Source organism: Hypanus sabinus, chromosome 2 (assembly GCF_030144855.1).
Source record: "Hypanus sabinus isolate sHypSab1 chromosome 2, sHypSab1.hap1, whole genome shotgun sequence".
NCBI lineage: Eukaryota > Metazoa > Chordata > Chondrichthyes > Myliobatiformes > Dasyatidae > Hypanus > Hypanus sabinus.
In genome coordinates this window covers 74,828,822-74,853,203 of record NC_082707.1, presented here as the reverse complement: position 1 = coordinate 74,853,203, position 24,382 = coordinate 74,828,822, and the positions used below count along the sequence as shown (strand labels likewise).

General features: G+C 42.1%; 1 protein-coding gene across 7 annotated transcripts; it reads right to left on the bottom strand.

Annotated features, from left to right (window-relative positions):
• Positions 1-236: 236 nt before the first annotated feature.
• Positions 237-24,051, bottom strand: LOC132379998 (keratinocyte proline-rich protein-like). 7 transcript variants are annotated; one of them, XM_059948453.1, is made up of 8 exons: positions 22,252-24,007; positions 22,088-22,119; positions 20,912-21,015; positions 19,307-19,433; positions 12,322-12,411; positions 7,595-7,692; positions 7,327-7,500; positions 237-1,891 (listed from the first exon to the last, which is right to left on the bottom strand). In XM_059948453.1, the coding sequence occupies exons 5-8, from the start codon at positions 12,380-12,382 to the stop codon at positions 770-772; spliced, it is 1,455 nt and encodes a 484-aa protein (XP_059804436.1). In that variant the 5' UTR covers positions 12,383-12,411; positions 19,307-19,433; positions 20,912-21,015; positions 22,088-22,119; positions 22,252-24,007; the 3' UTR covers positions 237-769. The 7 variants fall into 7 exon arrangements, with proteins under 7 accessions (XP_059804436.1, XP_059804434.1, XP_059804437.1 ...); XM_059948451.1 differs by lacking the exon at positions 20,912-21,015 and having other exon boundaries at positions 22,252-22,374; positions 23,773-24,007; XM_059948454.1 differs by lacking the exon at positions 20,912-21,015 and having other exon boundaries at positions 22,252-22,374; positions 23,943-23,988.
• Positions 24,052-24,382: the final 331 nt, after the last annotated feature.

Genomic DNA, 24,382 nt, shown 5'->3' with positions numbered 1-24,382 from the left:
TCTGTCTCCTGTGATGGTGTTTCTCAGTGAGTAACCAACATTTTTCTGAATAGTGAATAATTTAAATTATAAAGACTCATTGCAAGTATATTATTATGGATTAAACATCTGATGGATGTGAGTGGGTGACATGTCAGAGGTTTTGGGCTATGTTTTGTGATTTGAACAATTTATTTTTGTTTTTGTTTCGAATTATTCACTTAAATGGACTTGTGCCACATTCCTTTTTGTGCAACTCTGCTCTATGCAAATTTTATTTTACAAAAGATTATAAAATAGTTGAATATATTTTAATAACATTACCATGCAAGATGATACACTATTTAATGCACCAGCCTATGATTGGATATATGAATATTGATCCACTTCACAGGTTAATACTTTTAAACTTAGTAAAGCAAGAAGGTTAACCAGGAAGTGCTTGCAGAAGAACACAGTAAATACAAAGGCGATCAGTTATGTTTTCCTCACATTATACACAGAGTGCTGCAGAAAAATGAAGAGGCATGATTATCATGCACTTAAACTGTATATACATATAATGCATTAATCCACTTTAAAGCAGGGCTGGATGTTTTAGGGAAGATGAAATGACAACTATTTATTCTACTTATGGATTCTCAGATCACATCATGATCGGAACAGTGAATGAAACAATCCATCACAAGAGAACAAAAGGTCAAGCAAATTACATAATACACTCTAACAATGTTTAACTGACTGTTCTGCATTTTTGTACCTTCAGCAATGTCTGATCTAGATTGTTTACTTATAGAATTGTGCAATCATAATTAGAATTTGAAAAATAATCCTGAACACGATTTTGAATGAGATTCTGTTCAGCAATCAGAATACAATTTGGAGAGGGACTTGGAGCAGGATGTGGTATTGGAGCAGGACGTGGTATTGGAGCAGGACGTGGTATTGGAGCAGGACGTGGTATTGGAGCAGGATGTGGTATTGGAGCAGGACGTGGTATTGGAGCAGGACGTGGTATTGGAGCAGGAAGTGGTATTGGAGCAGGACGTGGTATTGGAGCAGGACGTGGTATTGGAGCAGGACGTGGTATTGGAGCAGGACGTGGTATTGGAGCAGGACGTGGTATTGGAGCAGGACGTGGTATTGGAGCAGGACGTGGTATTGGAGCAGGAAGTGGTATTGGAGCAGGACGTGGTATTGGAGCAGGACTTGGTATTGGAGCGCGATGTGGCATTGGAGCACGGTGTGGCATTGGAGCACGGCGTGGTATTGGAGTGCGATGTGGCATTGGAGCACGGTGTGGCATTGGAGCACGGCGTGGTATTGGAGTGCGATGTGGCATTGGAGCGAGGCGTGCCATTAGAGCGAGGCATGCCATTAGAGCGGGCCTTAGAGCAGGTGGTGGTGCAGGACTTGGGGTGCCAAATAAATAGGAATCTGAAGTGGGATTGGAGGTCTGATCTTGAGTACGATTCCACACTGGAATACTTGTTTGCCTTGTGGCTACAGGTATAGCACAATGAAGAGAATACGCAGATGATTCACTGCAAATTGCCTTTGTGTTAAGACAGGCAAAGCAAAATTCCACATGGCATCTGCTGCACGCGATATACTTGCACTTATCTTTATGCCATATAAGCAACCCACAAGTGGGACAAGCACGGATTTTTGGACAATTTTGAATATTGCTGTCAGGTAAAGTTTTTGTGTCACAATTCTTCAAGCATTTCAGCTGTTCATTAATGCATCCTTCATTATCACATTTATCAGAGCGTGGCGCTGGGCCTTTCCACTTCTTCATACATTGCCAGCAAAATTCAAAAGGAGCTCCATCGTTGGCTCTGCAGACTGAACAAATCACTGATATGTTTGTCTCATCTTTCCGTTCCACATAACTCTGACACCTTGGACACTTAACAAAGACAGATGATGAAATTAGTAATGAAGGACATACACTTCTGATAATCCACTGTATATAATAATGTAATCTTAGCTTGTAAATGTCACGGCATCTCCTGTATTGATATTTTTGATGTTCCATACAAATTAAAGTTTGCTGTAACTTAGACATGAAATCATTATCGCAGTAACCTCCCCCACCCCCCGGAAGTGTTATACCTAAGCAGTTGGCTAAGTACTAAATACATTGAGAGATTTCTGGAGTTATATTCAACTGATGATCAATTCTTTGATCAAAAGGGTTTTTACCACAATCACTGAGTGAGACTGTGTACCCTTACACTGATTTACAACGGAGGCACGCATCTGAGTCATAGAGTCAAAGATTCATTCAGCACGTGAGCTGGCCCTTTCGTCCAACAGCTCCCTGCAAACTGAGCCATCCATCTAAACTGATCTCATTTCAGAATCAGAATCAGGGTGAATATCACTGGCATGTGTTATGAAATTTGTAGTCTTTACTGCAGCAGTAACATGCAATAAATAATAACGGGGAAAAACATGAATTACAGTAAATTTATATATATAAAAGTCAAGTTAAATAGGGAAAAATATAAAAAATAAAAAGGTAGTGATATAGAGTTCATGGGTTCAATGTGCATTCAGAAATTGGATGTCAGAAGGCAAGAAGCTGATCCTGAACCATCGAGTGTACGCCTTCGGGCTCATGAAGCTCTGTGATGGTACCAGTGAGATGGGGGCATGTTCTGGGTGATGAAGACCCTTAATGATGGGTGCTGCCTTTGTGAGGCATTGTTCCTTTCAGGTGTCCTGGATGCTACAGAGTCTAGTGCTCATGATGGAACTGACTAAGTTCACAACTTCCTGAAGTTTCTTTTGATCCTGTGCAGTAGCACCCCACCATACCAGACAGAGAAACTCAATTGCTTATGTTTGCTCCATATGTCTCTAAATCCTTCCTGTTCTTCGTTCATCATGTTTGCTGATCTCCACAATATAGAGTAAGGAATGGTATATAGCTTATTTCCAACAACCTAGGAAAGGAGAGTTTGGTGCTGTGTCTCAGAAGAGAATGGAGGAGAAGAGGAATGTAGTATTGATCAAGGATTCCATAGTTAGAGCGTTAGATACGAGATCCTGTGGACACCATAGAGATACCTAGATGGTGTATTGCATCCTGGGTGCCAGGGTCAGGCCATTTCAGATTGTGTCCATGGCATTCTAAAGGGGGAGGGTAAGCAGTCTTGATACATATTGGCACCAGTAAGATAGACAGGAAAAGGGAGGAGGTCCTGAAGAGAGAATTTAGGGAGCTAGGTAGAAAGCTGAAAAGCAGAACCTCCAAGATAGCAATCTGTGGATTGCTGTCTGTGCCATGGGCCAGTGAGGGTAAAATGCAAATAATGGAAAGTAAGTAATATTTTCATCCTACCAATAATTTCAGAATCAGAATCAGGTTTTCTATCACTGGCATGTGTCGTGAAATTTGTTAACTTAGCAGCAGCAGTTCAATGCAATACATAACATAGAAGCAGCAAAAATAACAATAAAGAAATCAATCACTGTATACTTATATTGAACAGATTAAAAATTATGCATAAACAGAAATATATATTGAAAAAGAAAGGTAGTGTTCATGGTTTCAATATCCATTTAGGAATCAGATGACAGAGCAGAAGACACTATTCCTGAATCACTGAGTGTGTGCCTTCAGGCTTCTGTACCTCTTACCAGATGGTAATAGTGAGAAAAGAGCATGCCCTGGGTGCTGGAGACCCTCAATAATGGACACTGCCTTTCTGAGACAACGCTCCTTGAAGATATCCTGAGTATTTTGAAGGCTCATACCCATGATGGAGCCGACTAAATTTCCGACCCTCTGCAGTTTTTTTTGCTCCTGTGCAGTAGTAACCTCCCCCCCCCCCCCCCCCACATTACCAGACAGTGATGCAGCCTGTCAGAATGCTCTCCACGGTACATCTATAGAAGTTTTTTGAATGTCTCTGTTGACATACCAAATCTTTTCAAACTCCTAATGAAGTATAGTTGCTATCTTGTCTTCTTTATAGCTGCATCAATATGTTGGGACTAGGTTAGGTTCTCAGAGAACTTGACACTCAGGAACTTGAAACTTTTCACTCTCTGCACTTCTGATCTCTCTATGATGATTGGTTCATGTTCTTTGTCTTACCCTTCCTGAAGTCCACAATCAGCCCTTTTGTTTTACTGGCGTTCTGTACAAGGTTGTTGCTGTGACACCACTCCACTAGTTGGCACTGAAAAGTTCATGGACCCTGTATCTTGTCTAATCTGATGCAAGGTCAGAGAACTATTTTTCTAATCTACATACTGAAGAATTCCACAAGCTCCTTCTGACAGAATTTATGCAGAATCCATTGTTAGAACATGAGTGAGGGATTGACAATCAGTAATTCTGGGACTTTCACATTTATGAGCACCAATAAAAAAAAACTGACAATTCTGTGTTGAACTATTTGCAAGAATCATGCGACAGAATTAACAGTCCAGAAGTGATACAATGCCTGGGTGTGTATAATCTACATATAAAGCTTAAACACAAGAGAATGTGCAGATGCTGGAATTCCAGATCAGCACACACAAAATGCTGGAGGAACTCAACAAGTCATGAAGTTATGGAAATGAAAAAACAATCAACATTTCCGGTCGAGATTTTTCTTTAAGACTGGAATGGAAGGGGAAGACGCCAGAATAAAAAAGTGGGGGAAGGGAAGGAGGATTAGCTAGAAGGTGATAGGGAGCAAAGGTAAAGGGCTGGAGAAGAAGGGATCTGATGGGAGAGGGGAGTGGATCATGAGAGAAAGGGAAGTAGGAGAGGGCACCAGGAGGAAGAGATAGGCAGGTGAGGAGAGGTGAGAGGTCAGAGTGGGGAATAAAAGAAGAGGAGTGTTTGGCAGAATCTCATTGAAACCTACCGAATATTGAAAGGACTAGATAGTGAAGATGTTTCCTAGGGTGGGGTATCCAGAACTAGAGGGCCTCAAAATTGAGGGGCAACCCTTTGGGACAGAATTAAGGAGAAATTTCTTAAGCCAGTGATTAGTAAATCTGTGGAATGTTCTGCCACAGACTGTTGGAAGCCAAGTTCATGCTTATATTTAAGGTAGAATTTGATCATCTTCTGATCAGTCAGGGGATCAAAGGATATGACGAGGAAGGAGGTGGATGGGGTAGAGTGGAATCCAGGTTCAGACATGATGGAAATGCAGAGCAGACTCAATGGGCTGAATGGCCTAATTCTGCTCCTATATCTCATGGCCCTTGGTCTGAGAGGCAAGGGTGAGGGAAAAAAATTACCAGAAGGAGAGATTGATGTTCATGCCATCAGGTTGGAGGTTACCCAGATGGAATATCAGATGTTGTTCCTCCACCCTGACTATAGCCTCATCATGACAGAAGAGGAGGCCATGGACCACATGTCAGAACAGGAATGATAATAGGAATTAAAGTGTTCGGCCAAGGGGAAATTCTGCTCTTGGCGGTGGAGAAAAGGTGCAGAGCAAAGTGGTCCCTCAATTTTTATCAGGTCTCATTAATGTAGAGAAGGCCACATGAGATCGCTGAGTACAATAGACACAGGTGAAGTTTCCACACCTAGTCAGACTGCTTGGGGCCCTGAATGGAGGTAAGGGATGTGAATGAGGAGGAGGATGCGTCATGTATTTGTCGTGTCCCGGGATATGTGCCAGGAGGGAAATCAGAGGGGAGGTTAGAATGGACATGGGAATCAAAGAGGAAACAATCCCTGTGGAAAGCAGAGAGTGGGGGTGGAGGTAAAGATGTGTTGGGGTAGCATTGAAGATAATGGAAATTGTGGAGAATAACAGGTGAGGCCAAGAGGAATTCTACTCCAGTTCAGAAGTGGGTGTCTGGAAATGGAAGAGATGCAGATGAGGGCAGCATAAATGGTGGTGGAAGGGAAACCCAGTTCTTTGAAAAAGGAGGAGATCTCTGATGTCCTGGAAAGGAAAGCCTCATCCTGGAACAAATACAGTGAAAATGAAGGAACTGAGAAAAGACAACAGCATTTCTACAGGAGACAGCATGAGAAGAGACTCAGACACTCAGATTTGTGGATTTTGGGTGGGAGCTAGAAATGAGCAATGCAGGGTAAGGAAAGTTTGAGTTTTCCAGAGATGATGAGGTTAGCATTATGAAGGACCCCATGCATCCCTCATACAAACGCTTCTCCCTCCTGCCATCTGGGAAAAGGCACCAAAGCATTCGGGCTCTCACAACCAGACTACGTAATATTTTTTCCCCCAAGCTATCAGACTCCTCAATACCCAGTGCCTGGTCTGACACTTTACTGCCATATTGTCCTGTTTATTATTTATTGTAATGCCTGCACTGTTTTGTGCACTTTATGCAGTCCTGTGTAGGTCTCTAGTCTAGTATAGTTGTTGTTTTTTTTCTCTCTGTGTTGTTTTTTATGTAGTTCAGTCTAGTTTTTGTATTGTGTCATGTAACACCATGGTCCTGAAAAACGTTGTCTCATTTTTACTATGTACTGTTCATAGCAGTTATGGCCAAAATGACAATAAAAGTTTTGACTTGACGTGATGGTGTTGGATACAATTCTTTGATGGACTGGAGTGGGGTTGTGTCTCCTGGCCTCTGCAAGGTAGAGGTCCGTCCGCTACACTACAACAGTCCAAAAACCATTTGCCCGCGGGTTTGATGGGAATGTTCTTCTTCTCCAGCTCTTTACCTTTTCCACCCATCTGAGTTCACTTATCATCTTCTAGCGAGTCCTCCTTCCACACGACCCCCCTCCCGCATTTTTTATTCTTGTGTCTTCACCCTTTCTTTCCAATCCTAAAAAAGGGTCTCAGCCCAAAACACAGACTGCTTTTTCACTTTCACATATAAAACTTGTCAGTTTATTTCATGTCAGCCCCTCAGTGTATCGTTATTTCTTCATGCACTCATCCACCTTCCTCACCTTCTTTGCAATTGTTCTCAGTTACTATGTATGTTCCCTAGTTTCTCTTGAATTCCTGATGGGGTTTCTTCTTGAAAGCTCTATATTACGGTATCTAAAATTGCATTCTTCTGCAAGTGAAAATTTCTTCTCTACGTTGACATTTCAAATCTCCTTATAATTCTTAAACACTTTGATCAGGTAATCTCTTAGATCTCTTTCGCAGTAAAATGGTCAGTTAACCTGTTCATTGTTATAGTCTCTGGGAAACCCTTGTGAGAATCCTGGCTTAGTATGTTAAAATTTCTGTTGTATAGTGGTCCTTTTTAAAACATTGTCTGTCAAACTCCCTGAATATTACCTCATTTCTTCAGACTCTCAGACCATCCCAAACTTCACAGCTTTCACAAACCCAGTAATGACCCCTATTTATTAGCAGTTAGTTAGATACCAGTCCTCTTTACCTGTTTGTATTCACAGTAACTTGAAGCGGCGAGAGTGGCAAGCTTCTCTTCAAAATCCTGTCGTTCCTCAACAGAGAGCAATGCATGTCTGCACACCTCCATGTAGGACCATTCCTTTCCACATCCTTCATTAGTCCCATCTATTAATGCAGGGCAGTGTATTTTGAAATAACGCTGGAATAGACATTGAAAAATATTGTAAAGCATTCCCATTTAAAAAGTGGATTGAGCATGAGGTATAACAGATAGGATTGTTTGTGATACCCACCTGGCTGATACGGCTACGACACCATTCCGTGAGTGAAATGGGATCCACAGCGTGTCCACAGGACATTTCCACTCTGTAAACATTCGGGTCATCATCTCCTGCAATAGAACATTTTGTTAGAACTATGACATAATTTGTTTAAGAATTGAAGTATACACAAAAAACACATTCTTGAACAGTGCTTTCATTAAAAGTACTTGCTTAGATAAAACAAAATATAATGTTTCAAGAAATTTGATCTGATTGGTAAAGAAACTACCAGAAATGTGAGTGAAGAAATGGACAGATTTACCAATGGTTACAAAACATATATTTTCATTTTATCTGGAGTGTATCCTGGGGTGATTTGAAGGAGCTCTGGGTTGTTTTCTGTTATAGAGCATAGAAAAGTGCATAACAGGAAAAGGCTCATAGGTACATCATGTCTGCACCAACTATGAAGCCAAGTTAAACTAATCCCGTCTGCTTGCATAGGGTCTGTGTTCTGTCAAACTCTTCCCGTTCATGTGTCTGTTTAAATTCTTCGTGAATGCTGCTGATATTTGTTTTTATCACCTCCATGGTAGCATGTTCCAAACATCTACTAATTTCTGTGTTTTTCCTAAAGTAGCCAAGGGTTTTAAACAATGACAATGTATTAGTATCACCTTTAATTTAGTGTTTATATTTCTGAAAACATTAGAAGCAAGACCCATTTGATTAAAGTTATTATGATTAGAAAATCCTTTCAAATTATTAATAGTGACTGGCATGTAATATTATTTCTACCAAAATTAGGGAAAGAAAACACAATATCTTTCTCTATATCTACTAACTAGATCTCAACATCCTACTCCTCACCCAAACTCAACTCCCCTGACACTCTTTCCTTCCAGGGTCTCACTTGGTTTGTGTCCTCTTGTCAATCAACATGCCAAAAAACCCTGTAGGTCAAGTCTGCATCACCAGAAGAGGCCATTGCGGATTGATAGTTGGGACATGAGGTTGGAATGTCAGAGCTGATATATAATGTATTCCTACCTGAAAGTAATATTTGTAGAACATTGAAATAATGGCAACATAGCTGAATTCCCATCAAATATGGCAGACTTTCCTGGCAAATCCTGTCTCATAGGTCCGTGATGTAGGATATGGGACTGGGCTTTTCCTGGGCTGAGGCATACAGTTTAGAACCACACCCTACTCAATGGGACAGACTTCTGAACTCCGTAGCAAACTGTAACTGACAGCTCAAAATGAAGACGCTTTCCATTTTACATTCAGAGACAAAGAACACAAGATGTAGCACATCAGGATACCACAGACACAAGAGGGAAGAGTAAGTCAACATAAATCAACAATGCTTGATTGCTAATCCACAGAACGACAAGTACAAGTAACAAAAAAATAAATTATAAATGATTATAACAGTAAACAATAGTTAGCCTAATACTTGACCGAGTAGAGAAGCCATTTTTGGGTTTAAAGTAAAAATTAATTTTGTTTGAATGAAAGAATATAAGACCATATGATATAGGAGCAGAAGTAGGCCATTCTCTGTTCTAAATGGATGTCCTTCAATCCTGAAGTCATGCTCTCTTGTACTAGAATCCCCTACCATGGGAAATAACTTTGCCATTTCTAATCTCTTCAGGCCTTTTTACATTCGGAATATTTCTATGAGATCCCCCCCAATTCTCCTGAACTCCAGGGAATATAGCCCAAGAGCTGCCAGACGTTCCTCAAACAGTAACCCTTTCATTCCTGCAATCAATCTCGTGAATCTTCACTGAACCGTCTCCAATATATCCTTTCTAAAATAAGGAGCACAAAACTTCACACAATACTCCAAGTTTGGTCCCACAAGTGCCTCATAGAGCCTCAACATCAAATCCCTGCTCTTATATTCTAAACCTCTAGAAATGAATGACAATATTGCATTCACCTTCTTCACCACCGACTCAACCTAGAGGTTAACCTTAAAGGGTATCCTACACAAGGATGCCCAAGTCCCTTTGTATCTTTGCATATTGAATATCTTTCCATCTAAATAATAGTCTGCCTGTTTATTTCTTCCACCAAGGTGCATGAAATACTCTTTCCAACATTGTATTTCATTTGCCACTTCTTTGCCTGTTCCCCTAAACTATCTATGTCTCTTTGCAGGTTCTCTGTTTCCTCAACACTACCCGTTCCTCCACCTATCTTTGTATCATCAGTAAATTTTTCACAAATCCATTAATCCCATAGTCCAAATCATTGACATGCATAGTAAAAAGCCGCGGTCCCAACACCGACCCCTGTGGAACTCCACTGGTAACCGGCAGCCAGACAGAGTAGGATCCCTTTATTCCCACTCTCTGTTTTCTGCCAAGCAGCCAATGCTCCACCCACTCTATTAACTTTCCTGTAAATACATGGGAATTTTATCTTGCTAAGCAGCCTCATGTACAGCACCTTGTCAAAGGCCTTCTGAAAATCCAAGTACACCACATCTTCTTTGTCTACCCTGCTTGTAATTTCCTCAAAAAGTTGCAGTAGGTTAGTCAGACAGGATTTTCCTTTCAGGAAACCATGCTGGCTTTGGCCTATTTTGCCATGTACCTCCAGGTACTCCGTAATCTCATCCCTAACAATCAATTCTAACAAATTCCCAACCACTGATGTCAGGCTAACAGGTCTATAGTTTCCTTTCTGCTTCCTCCCACCCTTCTTAAATAACGGAGTAATATTTGCAATTTTTGAGTCATCCAATACAATGCCAGAATCTATTGATTCTTGAAAGATCATTGTTAATGCCTCCACAATCTCTCCAGGTAGTTCCTTCAGAAGCCGAGGGTGCATTCCATCAGGTCCAGGAGATTTATCCACCATTAGACCAATAAGCTTCCTGAGCACATTCTCGGTCGTAATGTTCACTGTATATACGTCATTTCCCTGACACTCTTGAATGTCCAGTATACTGCAGATGTCTTCCACTGTGAAGACTGATGCAAAATATGCATTCAGTTCCTCTGCCATCTCTGCATCTCTCATTACAATCTCCAGTGTCATTTTGTATTGGTCCTATATATACCGTCAATTTTCTTTTACCCTTTATATATATAAGTTTTTAGTATCTTCTTTGATATTAGTTGCCAGCTTCCTTTCATATTCCATCTTTTCCTTCTGAATGACCTTCTTACTTTCCTCCTGCAAGTTTCTAAAAGCTTCCCTATCCTCTATCTTCCCACCAGCTCTGGCTTCCTTGTACATACTCTCTGCTACTTTTACTTTGGCTCTGTCTTCACTTGTCAGCAAGGGTAGTGTCCTTCTTCCCTTTTAAAATGTCTTCTTATTTGGAATCTATTTGTCTTGCACTTCCCTCATATTTTGCAGAAACTCCGGCCATTGCTTCTCTGCTCTCCTTCCTGCTAGTCCCTTTGTAATTGGTAATCCACATTCTGACTGCTGTTTGGAAGCCAGTAAACAACTGCTATTGGGTTCTTTAACCCCTGCCATTTCTTAACTCTACCCATAGAGACTCTACACCTTCCGACCCTATGTCATCCCTTTCTAATGATTTTATATTATTTCTTATACACAGGGCCACCCACCCCCTCTGTCCACTAACCTATCTTTCTGATACACCGTATATTCTTGGACTTTCAGCTCCCAAGGTCTTTTTGTTCAAAGGAATGTTTTTAATCAGACAGATGAAAACTAAAATAAAACCAAGCAATTTGCAGCCACATACCATGAAACTGTTGCAAAAGTCATTTATATCACCTTCCATGAAAATTACAAGGACCAGTTAGGCTACCCACTCCATCACGGGGAGAACGTACAAACACCTGACAGGCGGAACCTGAAATGAACTCGGAACTTCGACACCCCATACGGTAATATCTCACGCTAACCGCTAAGCTATCCTGGTGTCTTCAAGTTCATGAACAACATAACTGGCAAAAGCATCATTTTTAACTTCTCATTAGACAATGATCATAAACTGATTCTGATTTAAAAGGGGAAACAAATCTCAGAAGACTTAAAATGCATTGAAAGCAGCTCAGGGAATGTACAGTATATTGAACTAATTCCTGGAGCTAGCAGATAGTCTTTTGTAGACAAGTTGAACAGACTATACCCTGTATGTACTGAGTTTAGAGCAGCATGTGAGGGGGACTTCATTTAAACATAAAAGGTCCTGAAAGATTTTGACAGGATGTAGAGGGTATTCTGTTGTGGGAGTTTCGAGAACTGGCATGGGTGTGGGGGTGGGGTGCACTGTTGAAAAATAAGTGCTCCCTGCTGAAGACAGAAAAAAAATTACTTTTTTTCCTCAAAGTCTTTGGAATGCTCTTCACAGAAGCATAGTGGCATCAAAATCTTTTGAATATTTTAAGGCAAATTTAAATAGGTTCTCAACAATCTAATGGTTGAATGATTACCGTTGGTAGATGGGAGTGGGGAATTGTGGTAACTAAAAATTGTTCACATATATCACAAACACTTTGGAATATTATTTCTGACCTCTCACTATCCAAGCCTACCTAACCAGGTCCGTGTTTACCTAGTGACCCTTACCATTCTGGGACCTCGACCAGCCAATGACCCATGTAGAATCGCCCGTACGCTTTCTGCTCCGAGCTGCACCGTAAATCTGTGATGGCAACAACTTGTGAACAAGCACTACAGTGAATTTGCCCACCCAAACTCGCCGTTGGGGGTCTGTCCTTATTTTACTCATGATGTGATGTATATTTTACCTGTGATCTCGTCCGGTCGCTTAACAAATTTCAGTCTGTTGTCAATGGAATTGTGGCTCATTCCTCTGCAGTTGTTCCTATCCAATGCACCTGCACAACAGGAAAGTTTTTGTCAATCAGAAACTACAATTGTAGGTTACGCCAAACAAGTGCGGTGAAATGTAATCACTCCAACCACGCCCTCGAAAAGGAGACGGTGTCTTCCTTTAATTTCCTTCTGGGTGCAATTTGTCTCCGACTTAACCCTTTTCCTCATGTTTAACATTTTATTTGGACACTTTTTGTTGTTTTGTTAAATATACGCCCCCCAGGAATGTTTGTCCTGTTTTATGCCCACCTCTCCCGGAGATGTCCCAACATCATGCCCCCTTCTGACATTGATTTGCTAATCTCGTTCCCCTAGTCGGTTCACAAAACATCGCACAGCCCAGCCCTTCAGCCAGAGCTCCTAACGCAAGTGAAACTTAATCCAGATCATTTTAATAGACCTTCACGGGTATTGCAGCAGCAAATGAAAATACTGAGAGCAAAATGGGAAAGATCTATCAAGTGTGCATCATTGGTTTGAAAGGCGAAAGAATTATGGTTGATATATCGGAGTCGGAAGCTGAATTTAATGCGATGAAGATAATTTCCTTTAAAAAAATGCTATAACCAAATTACCAATTGAACATATTATACGGGTTTCTGAGATTAAAATTGGCTAGGTAGTCTGACCTGCCAGGTTTTGGAAGTTGAGAATGGGAACCTCAATAATCCATGTAGCTTTGCTGATCGAGGCACATTGATTCCCTTACTTTGAATTTAGTTTTCTCGAGTCATTTCTGGACATGAGTATGTTTAACTTTAAAATCTAACTATTTATTAATCACAGGTTGCTCAGTGGTTCACTCTTTTCTGAAATTCTCTATTTTTAAGGTGTCGAGAGTGTGGATGATTTGCGCCTCGTTTTCAGCAACAAGCAACTGGAAAACGAGACATCATTCTCCTATTACCAGATCATGGACACATCCACAATACTCGTCATAACGGAACTAGTTGGAGGAGCAACAGAACAGAAGATTGAAAATGCACTCTGAAGAAGAATTGAACTGTAGTGATCTGTGTTTATATCGCATGTGATATTATTCAGAGACATGAGACGCAATTGTGGCTTTAATTTGTTTATATAAGCTAATGTTTCCAAAAGTAGATTTGGTTTATATTCTGATGAAGGATCTGGGCCCGAAACGTCGACTATTTACTCCTTTCCATAGATGCTCGCTGGCCTGCTGAGTTCCTCCAGCATCTTGAGTGGTTGCTTGGTATACCTTCAGTGTATACGTTGGCGTTTGTAATGAGAAATTGGGTTCAATTGAACACTTGGTGTGGAAGAGACAAAAGAGAGAGCAGAGGGTGGAATCTGGACCCTTACGGGGACGGGGTGTAAGGTGGGTTGGAGGAATGCAGTGAATCAGGCAGCATCTATGGAAGAGAATGAACAGTCAAAGAAATCAGAGAGATTGTTCATGTGGAGTGTTCTGTTTTTTTTTCTCGTGCAAATCCTTGCTTAGATATTACAAAATATAGTTTTATGCCATTATTGGAATATTTTTCATCTCTCTTTTCAACAGCTGGCACATTTTCAGAGAGGTGGTGACACTTCTTGCCCCTTGTTATGAAGCGAGTGAGCCTGTGGCATGTTGGATTGTCTGGGGAAAGATTAGTTTTTGTTGGACAGCAGATCATGGTCTCTCTTTGGGGCTTTGTAATTGCTTGTCTGGAAGGTGGGGGGTGCTGATGCTTCCTGCTGAAGTAAGTGGGGGAGGGGGATTGATGCTCTGCTGCTGTTTGTGCATGGGAGGGGGAGAGGGAGCTTTGGGTTCTAACGTTTTACTGCCATTCATTCTTTGGGGATCTCTTCTGTTTTCGTGGATGTCTGTAAGAGCAAGAATTTCAGGTTGTATACAATATATATTCTCTGATATTAATGCTGTATGGTGGGGTTAAAAAAGAGTTGCAGGAGAACCAAAGTGCCAGAACAGATAGTGGAGAGGTTGTGGAGGCAGATGTTGGTAAGACTGCAGATAAAGTTAGGAATCAAAACATTGAACATGGTGCAACAATATAGGGTGAATACAGGACTGAAGTAGTATCTGAATGTGTGCAGTATACGGAATAAAGTAGATGAACTTGCAGCACAGCTACAGACTGGCAGGTATGATCTTGTAGACATCAGTGAATCATGGCTGAACGATTAGAACTGGGAACTCAATGTCCAATTGTACACTTTGTATCGAAAAGATAGGCAGGAAGGCAGAGGGGGTGGCTTTGCTGTATTGGTTAAAAAATGAAATCAAATCATTAGAAAGAGGTGACATAGGGTCAGAAGGTGTTAAATCATTGTAAACAGAGCTAAGTGTAACACCCTGGATAAGATTTTTACCACGATGCTGTAGCTATTTCATTTTAGCAGTTCTGTAAGAGTCTGCTCTGCTTTCAGTATCTTTAGATTTGAGCTAACGATAAGGGGTTATGTTGTTGAATTAAGGAATGTTGTGTCAGCCATTCTGGACCTGGAAATGTGAGAAGGTTCTGGAGAAAACTGGGTAAAGAATTTTCTTGATGGTCACTGGTGTGGGTCGAGGTCTTTTTGGTGGAAGCTGGCAGAAGACAAGAGGGAAGATGTCTGAGGATGCTGTTCCTGTTGCAAAGGGAAGAAGGACACCACCATGGTCGACAAGTGAAGTCAGAGGCAAAGTAAAAGCAAAAGAAAGGGCATACAAGCAAGTCAGAGCTAGTGGGAAGATAGAGGATCGGGGAGCTTTTAAAAACTTGCAGAAGTAAGTTATGAAGGTCATTCAGAAGGAAAAGATTAAAGGGTAAAAGAGAGTCGGGGGTAGATACAGGACCAATACAAATTGATGCTGGAGATATTGTGCAAAAACAAGGAAATCTGCAGATTCTGGAAATTCAAACACACACAAAATGCTGGTGGAACACAGCAGGCCAGGCAGCATCTATAGGGAGAAGCACTGTCGACATTTTGGGCCGAGACCCTTCGTCAGGACTAACTGAAAGGAGAAATACTAAGAGATTTGAAAGTAGTGGGGGGTGGGGGGAATGCGAAATGATTGGAGAAGTCCGGAGGGGGTGGGATGAAACTAAGAGCTGGAAAGGTGATTCGCGAAAATGATACAGAGCTGGAGAAGGGAAAACATCATGGGACGGGAGGCCTCGGGAGAAAGAAAGGGTGGGGGCAGCACTTTCAAATCTCTTAGTATCTCTCCTTTCAGTTAGTCCTGATGAAGGGTCTCGGCCCGAAACGCCGACAGTCCTTCTCCCTATAGATGCTGCCTGGCCTGCTGGGTTCCACCAGCATTTTGTGTGTGTTGTTTGGAGATACTGTAATGAGAGATGCAGCGATGGCAGAGAAACTGGAGACATACTTTGCATCTGTCTTCCCGGTGGAAGATGTCTGCAGTATACCGGACATTCAAGAGTGTTAGGAAAGTGAAGTTTGTGCAGTGAAAAGTACAACTGAGAAGATGCTCAGGAAGCTGAATGGTCTGAGGGTGGATAAATCTCCTGGACCTGATGGAATGCACCCTCAGGTTCTGAAGGAAGTAGCTGGAGAGATTGTGGAGGCATTAACGATGATCTTTCAAGAACCAATAACTTCTGGCATTTTACCGGATGACTAGAAAATTGCAAATGTTACATCACTATTTAAAAAGTGTGGGAGGCAGCAAGAAGGAAACTATAGACCTGTAAGCCTGACATCAGTGATTGGGAAGTTGTTGGAATCAATTTTTAGAGATGAGATTCCAGAGTACCTGGAGGCAAGATAGGCCAAAGCCAGAATGGTTTCCTGAAAGGAAAATTCTGCCTGAAAAACCTACTGCAATTTTTTAAGGAAATTACAAGCAGGGTAATTTACAAGAAGATTACAGAGAAATTACAAGGAGATGCAGTAGATGTGGTATACTTGGATTTTCAAAAGGCCTTTGACAAGATGCCACACATTATGCCGCTTAGCAAGATAAGAGCACATAGAATTGCAAGGAAGTTAACATCACAGGTGGAACATTGGCTGGTTGACAAAAACACAGAATGGGAATAAAGTGAACCTATGGTGGAGCGACACAGTGCACGCAGACTCTCTGGTGAATGACATCTGTTATTTGTTAAGTTGGGATCCATGCACAATCCTGATTCGATGGAGACAGATGTGAGAGCACGGAGGAACATCTGGAGAAACTTCTGAAATGCCCGCTTCACTGCCGCTGCTACTGTGCGGTCCGGAATCTCTGGAGGAGAAGGCCTCCAAGACCTCGGCTTTGCTTGTTTCTGCGGCTGGGACGAGGTTGAAGGCGCTCGGGAGGCTGTATTGGAGGGGCTGGTTGGAGGCTTGAAGTTTTCGGACGGACTCAGAGTCTGCTGTGGTTGGGTGTTCACAATGCATCAGTTGTCTGTGCCTGGAAGTTTATGGCGGAGAGTTTCTCCATTTTTGCTGCCTGAGATCGGGACTACTGGAGTTGATCGGGACTTGAGACTTTTTTTTTTACCGTGCCTGTGGTCAGCTTTTTATCAAAGTATGGTATTGCTTTGCACTGCTGTAATTATGTGGTTTTGTCAGTGTTAGTCTTTGGTTTGTCCTATTTTTTTTGTGATATCACTCTGGAGGAACATTGTATCATTTCTTAATGCATGCACGCATTTCTAAATGACAATAAACAAAGACTGAGTGTCCTCATAATCTAATAATAATAATCTAATATTCTGTCTGGCTGCCTGTTACCAGTGGAGTTCCACAGAGGTCGGTGTTGGGACCGCTGGATTTTACAATGTACACCAATAAACTATGGCATTGATAGATTTTTGGCTAAATTTGCCAATGATAGGTAAAGATAGGTAAAGGAGTGGGTAGGTTGAGAAAACAGAGCCTGCAGGGAGGCTTAGATAGATTAGGGGAATGGGCAAAGAAGTGGCAAATGAAATACAATGCTGGGAAGTGTATGGTCATGCACTTTGGTGGAAGAAATAAATGTGCAGAATATTATTTAGATGGGGAGAGAATTGAAAATGCAGACATGCAAAGGGACTTGGGAGTCCTTGTGCAAGATACCCTAAAGGTTAACCTCCAGGCTGAGTCAGTTGTGAAGAAGGTGAATGCAATGTTGGCTTTCAACTCTGGAGGTATAGAATATAAGAGCAGGGATGTGATGTTGGGGCTCCATAAAGCACCCATGAGACCACACTTGGAGTGTTTTGTGCAGTTTTGGGCTCCCTACTTTATAAACAATATATTGACATTGGAGAGGGTTCCAAAAAGATTCATGAGAATGATTCCAGGATGAAAGGGTTACTGTATGAAGAATGTTTGGAAGCATTTGGGCTGTATTCCCTGGAGTTCAGGAGAATGAGAGGGGATCTCATAGAAACATTCCAAATGTTAAAAGGCCTGAACAGATTATATACAGTATGGCAAAGTTATTTCCCATGGTGGGGGATTCTACAAAAGAGGGCACAACTTCAGGATTGAAGGACATCCTTTTAGAACTAAGATGCGGAGAAAATACTTCAGTCAGATGGTGGTAAATCTGTGTAATTTGTTGCCATGAGCAGCTGTGGAGGCCGTCATTGGGTGTACTTAAGGCAGAGACTGATAGGTTCTTGATTAGCCAGGGCATCAAAGGGTATGGGGTGAAAGCAGGGGAGTGGGGATGAGTGGAAGAATTGGATCAGCTCATGATTGAATGGCAGACCAGACTCGATGGGCTGAATGGCCTACTTCTGCTCCTATACCTTAGGGTCTTAACTGAAAGGTCTGAATGTCAATAAGGCCTGGACCAGATTCTGAGCACCCTAGTGTACTGAAAGAGGTGGCTGAAGAGATCATGGGGACATTAATAATAATCTTTCAAGAATCACAGAATTCTGGAATGGTTCAGAAAACTGGAAAATTGCAAATGTTGTTCCACTGTTCAAGAACAGAGAGAGGCAAAAGAAAGGAAACTATAGGACAGTTAGTCTGACCTCAGTGGTTGGGAAGATGTCAGTGTCGATTATTAAGGATGAGGTCTCAGGTTAACTCTCACACATGATAAAATAGGCCATAGTCAGTATGGTTTCCTCAAGGGAAAATCTTGCCTGACAAATCGGTTGGAATTATTTGAAGAAATAACAAGCAAGATAGAGAAAGAAGAATTGTTTGATGTGTACTTGGAATTTCAGAAAGCCTTTAACATTGCCACATGAGGATGCTTAACAAGCTACAAACTCATGGTATAACAGGAATGATTCTAGCATGGATAAAGCAGTGATTGATTGGCAGGGAGCAAAGAGTGGGCATGAAGGGAGCCTTTTCTGGCTGGCTGTTGGTGGCTCGTGGTGTTCCACAGGGATCTATGTTGGGACCAATTCTTTTTACATTATATGTCAAAAAAAAAACTTAGGTGCAAAGGGAATTGGGAGTCCTTGTGCAGGATTCCCTAAAGGTTAATTTGCAGGTTGAGTCCATGGCGAGGAAGGCAAATGTGATTTTGCATTCATTTCAAGTGGACTAGAACATGAAAGCAAGGATGTAATGTTGAGACTATATAAAACAGTGGTGAGCCATCACTTGGAGTATCGTGTGCAGATTTAGACCACTCAACTTCGAAAGGATGTGCTGAAACTGGAGAGAGTTCAAAGGAGGTTCACAAAAATAATTAACTGGCTTGTCATATGAAGAACGTTCGGTGGATTTGAGCCGAAATTCTCTGGATTACAGAAGAATGAGGGATGACCTAATTGAAAAGTTTCAAATGCTGAAATGCCTTTAAATAGAGGAGATATGGAGAGGATGTTTCCTCTGGTGGGAGAGTTGAAGACCAGAGGACACAGCATCAGAATAGAGGGGCACCCTTTTATAACAGAGATGAGTGATCAGTCATGCTTCTTGCAACAGGTGCTCGAGCCCACCAGACAGGCTGCTGCTTTGTGCCCGCAGCTTCCAACGTACCTTGAGGGGTCTCAGGATTTCTTCCTGTAAGCACCACAGAATCTTCCTGATCCACTTCTAGCAGTTGAACAGCTGTTTCTTCATCTTTCCCAACAACCAGATGCCAATGATTCTCTGCATTATTCACCTGTGTGAGAGCATGAAAGAAAGAAAGTGGGATATTAATTTTTCAATAATGGGACAGAGTCCCTGAACAGGGATGTCCTGCTCACTCACAGTTTATCTCAGGGAAATTCATTTGCCTGTGTGCAGTGCTCCAGGATTCTGATATATTTCATGTTCCAATGCACTCAGCACATTATTTACTCTGACCAATACTTGGTTCCAGACACAAAACAATAATTACCCGATATTCTACTATAATAGTCAGTTGTCGTTTTATGCGGTCTCCAAGTTGTTGGAAATTTTGTCATGTTATCTCAAAAGTACATCGTTGGCTTTGAGGTAGTTATGTCATCATAATCTATGGTGTTTATGTTCAGTGTGGAATGCATCACTGATTTATTTTCTGCATGGAGATTGAACAGTTCTCAGAGAAGCCAGGAGAAACCTCATCTTAGGCAGCAAGTGGGCAATGACTGGTTTCACACAGGAAATTCAGGAACACCTGACCAATGATGCACCCCAGCGTATGAAGCTGGGCATCAAGCAACCAGCCACCATCATCCCTACAGTCAAACACACGAGGAATCACATTAACTTTGCCATGATATGATCATAGTGGGCCTCATTACCAACAATGAGATGACCTATGGAGAGGAGGTAGAGGAACTCAAGGCCTGGTGCCAAGCAAACAAACTCTTCCCGACTGTCAACAAGACAAAGGAGATGGTCATCAACTTAGAGAGAACTCACACACCTCTTCACATTGGCAGCACTGTAGTGAAAACTGAGAGCAGTTTTAAGTTCATGGGAGAACACGTCTCGCACAATCTCTCATGGTCCCAGAACACATGCTACACAATCATGAAAGCTGGCCAATGCCTCTACTTTCTGAGGAGTTTGACGAGAGATGGACTGTGCAGATCTGTACTCACATCATTCTACAGATGCACAGTAGAGAGCATCCTAACATGCTGCAACAGTGCATGGTGTGGAAACCACCCTGCATCAGACAGGAAGGCTCCACAGCGGGAAGCCAAAACTGCCCACCGCATCAACGGCTTTATAGACTACACAAGGAAAAACTGTGTTGACTGTACCAGTGATGCATCCCTCCCTGACACTCTAAACATCTTTTATCCACACTTTGTGGAGTGCAATCCAATGCCAGGCACGAAAGCTGCCCACTTTCCAGGTGAGCAGCCAGTGTCTGTAACAGTAACAGGCAGGAGTAGGAGTCTGTAGAGACAAACCACGTAAGATGCCAGGGCCAGACGACATTCCAGGCCGAGTACTCAGAGAGTGTGCACACCACCTCACTGACACCTTCATGGATACCTTCAACAATTCACTCATATAGGCTGCTGACCCCACGCGCTTCAAATCCGCCACCATCATCCGTACCAAAGTACTCTCCAACTCAGAACTAACCAACTACTGACCGGTGGCACCACTGATCCCAGTAATCATGAAGTGCTTTGAACAACTGGTATTGGCACATACCAAAACTCCACTCCTGCTCTATTAGACATTCACCACGATGCTCATTAACAGAATCGCTCCACAACCGATGCCAGAGTATTTGTCATGCCCCCGGTCCTGACACACTGAGAAAACAAGGACACCTATGTCAGAATGCAGTTTCCGAATCCCAGTTCAGCATTCAACACTATGGGCTCACTGACATTGGTGAACAAACTCCTACTCTTTGGTCTATAAATATCACTGGGAAGCAGGGTGTGGACTTCCTAACCAACAGATCTCAGATGGTCAGGATGCACAATGTTCCAATTATCCTCAACATAGGTGCCACACAAGACAATGCCCTGAGCCCATTGCTGTACACTAAATCAAAATAACTCGTACACTGGATGAATTCCTCTGCTGATAACTATTAGGAATGAATTCAGTTTTATAATACTGTCATAGAGTTGATAATTTGTTGTGTGTTTCATTTAAACACATCATTTGTAACTGTTTTAAATAATAGTTTATCTTCCTGATACTTTAAGTATTGCCATGGAATTTCAGCTGATTATGGCAACCATAAAATGGGCCAAAATATACTGGTCCTGATATGTCCCGATGAACCGAATCAAAGCTCCAGTGACTCTGGCCACTGATTAAGATCACTCATGCTGTCTGCATCAAATTTGCAAACACTCTGCATGGGATTACCGTGGGCAATCTGGTTTGCTCCCACATCCCAAGGACATGCTGGCCAGCTCAAATGGCTTCTGTATATTACCCTGTGGGGAAGTAGCTATTGCGAGATTCAATGCTGGGGGTGGTGGGTCAGCGTTTTTGTGTGTGTACAAGAACATAAGAGACATTCAAAATGCTAACAGATTTTCGCTTGTTTGTTCTTCAACTGACAGAGCCCTTTTGTGAGAAAATATCCCAAAAGTTTTTCAGAAGCTGGGAGGGGAGAGGGTAATATTCCTCAGAGCTGTGGACTGAGTGAGAAGGACTATATCATTTCACAGGGCTGTTGAAGGTGAAGAAGTGCAGGGTAAATATCAAGAGTAAAATTACACAAAGACATTAAATAGACCCAGTCTGGATGCATTTCAGGTGACTGTGGGAGAAAGGATCAATTGTAGAAGGAATGCTGAGTGGTTTAATAAAAAAAAAGGTGAAAGAGCACTTGCTCATGTTTAATATTTGCTGCTTCCTTACCTCGTGTCCTGCTGAAACTGGCTGTGAGTGATCTAAAGGAGAGAATGAATTGAACACATCAGAAGAGTTTATGAATATTCCCACGTGGTCAGTCATGTTTCTTGCAGCAGGTGCTCGAGCCCACCAGCCGTGCTGATGCTTTGTGCCTGCAGCTTCCAACGTACCTTGAGGGGTCTCAGGATTTCTTCCTGTAAACACACAGAATCTCCCCGATTCACTTCCTCTTCAATATCTGATTCATATTCTTCCAAGAAATCCACATGGCAATTATTCCAGGTATCATTCAACTGTGCATGAGCATCAAAGTAAGAAAGCAGGATATTAATTTTCCTATAATGTGACAGAGTTTCGTAAAAGGGATGTCCTGCTCACTCACACTTTATCTCAGGGATGTTCATTTGCCTGTGTGCAGCGCTCCAGGACTCTGATACATTCCATTTTCCAATGCATTCAGTACATTGACCAACACATACTTCTTAAAATAAGGCAATAAATGCCCAATATTCCTACATTAGTTGGTTGTTGTTTTATCTAGCCTCGAAATTTTCTCATCTCATCTCAAAAATATGTTGTGGCCTTTGAGGTAGTTATGTGACCATAACGGATGCTGCGTAGATAGGTGTTGACTGCATCACTGATTTATTTAGAAATCGAACAATTCTCAGGGTCGCCAGGAGAAACCTCATCGTAGGCATCAAGTGGGCAATGAGAGCCTTCACACAAAAACGTTCAGGAACACCTGTCCAGTACCGAACCCTGGCATATGTAGCTGATCACGAAGGGCATTACTGACTACACAAGGAAAAACTGCAATGACTTCACCAGTGATGGCTCCCTCCCTGACACTCCAGCAACTTTATTGCACGCTTTGAGACAGGAGTCACAACATCGGCCATGGACGGTAATACTCTTCCAGGTGAGCAGCCACTCTCTGTAACAGCAACAGATGCAACAAGGGCTCTGCAGAGTCAAACTCCGTAAGATGGCTGGCCCAAACAATATTCCATGCTGAATACTCAGGGACTGTACACTCCAGCTCATGAGTATCTTCAACTCATCTTCACTCATCCAGTCTGCTACCCCCACATGCTCCAAATCAGCCACCATCATCCCTGAACCCAATCTACACCTGCAGAACTAAATAGTGGCAGAGTCACCAGTAATCATGAATCACTCTGAATGGCCAGCAATGGCTCATCTCCAACCCACCATTCCTGCAACATTAGACATTCACCACGATGCTCATTAACAGAATCGCTCCACAACTGATGCCAGAGCACTTGTCATTAGACATTCACAGATCCATTTTACAATAGATACCACAGCATCTGTCATGCACCTGGCCCGGTCACCACTCCAGCAACTTTATTGCACGCTTTGAGGCAGGAGACACAACATTGGCCATGGAAGGTAATACTCTTCCAGGTGAGCAGCCACTCTCTGTAACAGCATGTAGCGTCCGTTACAAGCTTCTGTTGAAAAAACATCAATTTTTGTCACTAACAGTTGGCAGCGTTACGGACCAGCAACAATAGAGATGGAATGGAGTCGGCAAATTATTGAAAAACAACGGAATTTATTAACACGCGGAAACAGAAAATTAAACAAGCGACTAAGTTAAGCAGAAGTTATAGCGCTTTGCGTCTTTCGCTCCCAAGCAGTTTAAACTTAAAAACAAGTCTTACTCCAGCACAGTGTTAGAATGGCAGTTCAAGAAGTTTCAGTGATTCACGGGGTAGTTGAGAGGAGAGATTCAAAATTGTGGAGAAGAGGCGATTTTTGAAGAAACGGAGGTTCAAAATACAGGGGAGAAGCGATCTCGGAGATACACAATACAGCGGAGAAGCGATCTTACAGAGGCAAAGAAACAATTGCGGGAGTTTGCAGTAGCGCAGAGCACATTTGCCGAAGTCCACGGAGTTCTGGGGCTGGGTAAACCAAGGCGCAGTTGCAGCTACTCCCAGCCGTGACGTAACGGTCCGAAGAGTCCTCGAGAGCGAGATTTCACTACGTAATGTCAGAGTTGTAGGGAGGGTTTAAGCTAATTTTGGAGTGGGAAAGGGAGGGATTTAAAAAAGTAAAGATGAGCAAACTATCAGAAAGGATAGCAAACACGGTACTTAATGTGTTGTATCTAAATGCACATAGTATAAAGTGGATGAACTTGTTCTACTATTACAGATTACCAGGTATGATGTTGTAGCCATTACTGAATCGTGGCTGAAGGATGATTGTAGTTGGGATCTGAATGTCCTACATTATATGTGTTTCGAAGGATGAACAGCTCTGATGGGC

What these genes read in the sequence shown, in the direction of transcription:
- LOC132379998 (XM_059948467.1), bottom strand. Translation starts at nt 12,382, where the DNA reads ATGAGCCACAATTCCATTGACAACAGACTGAAATTTGTTAAGCGACCG. An exon ending in GTCGTAGCCGTATCAGCCAG is followed by an intron (nt 7,501 to 7,594) that starts GTGGGTATCACA and finishes TGTCTATTCCAG; the next exon opens with CGTTATTTCAAAATACACTG. An exon ending in GTTACTGTGAATACAAACAG is followed by an intron (nt 1,892 to 7,326) that starts GTAAAGAGGACT and finishes GTCTTTGTTAAG; the next exon opens with TGTCCAAGGTGTCAGAGTTA.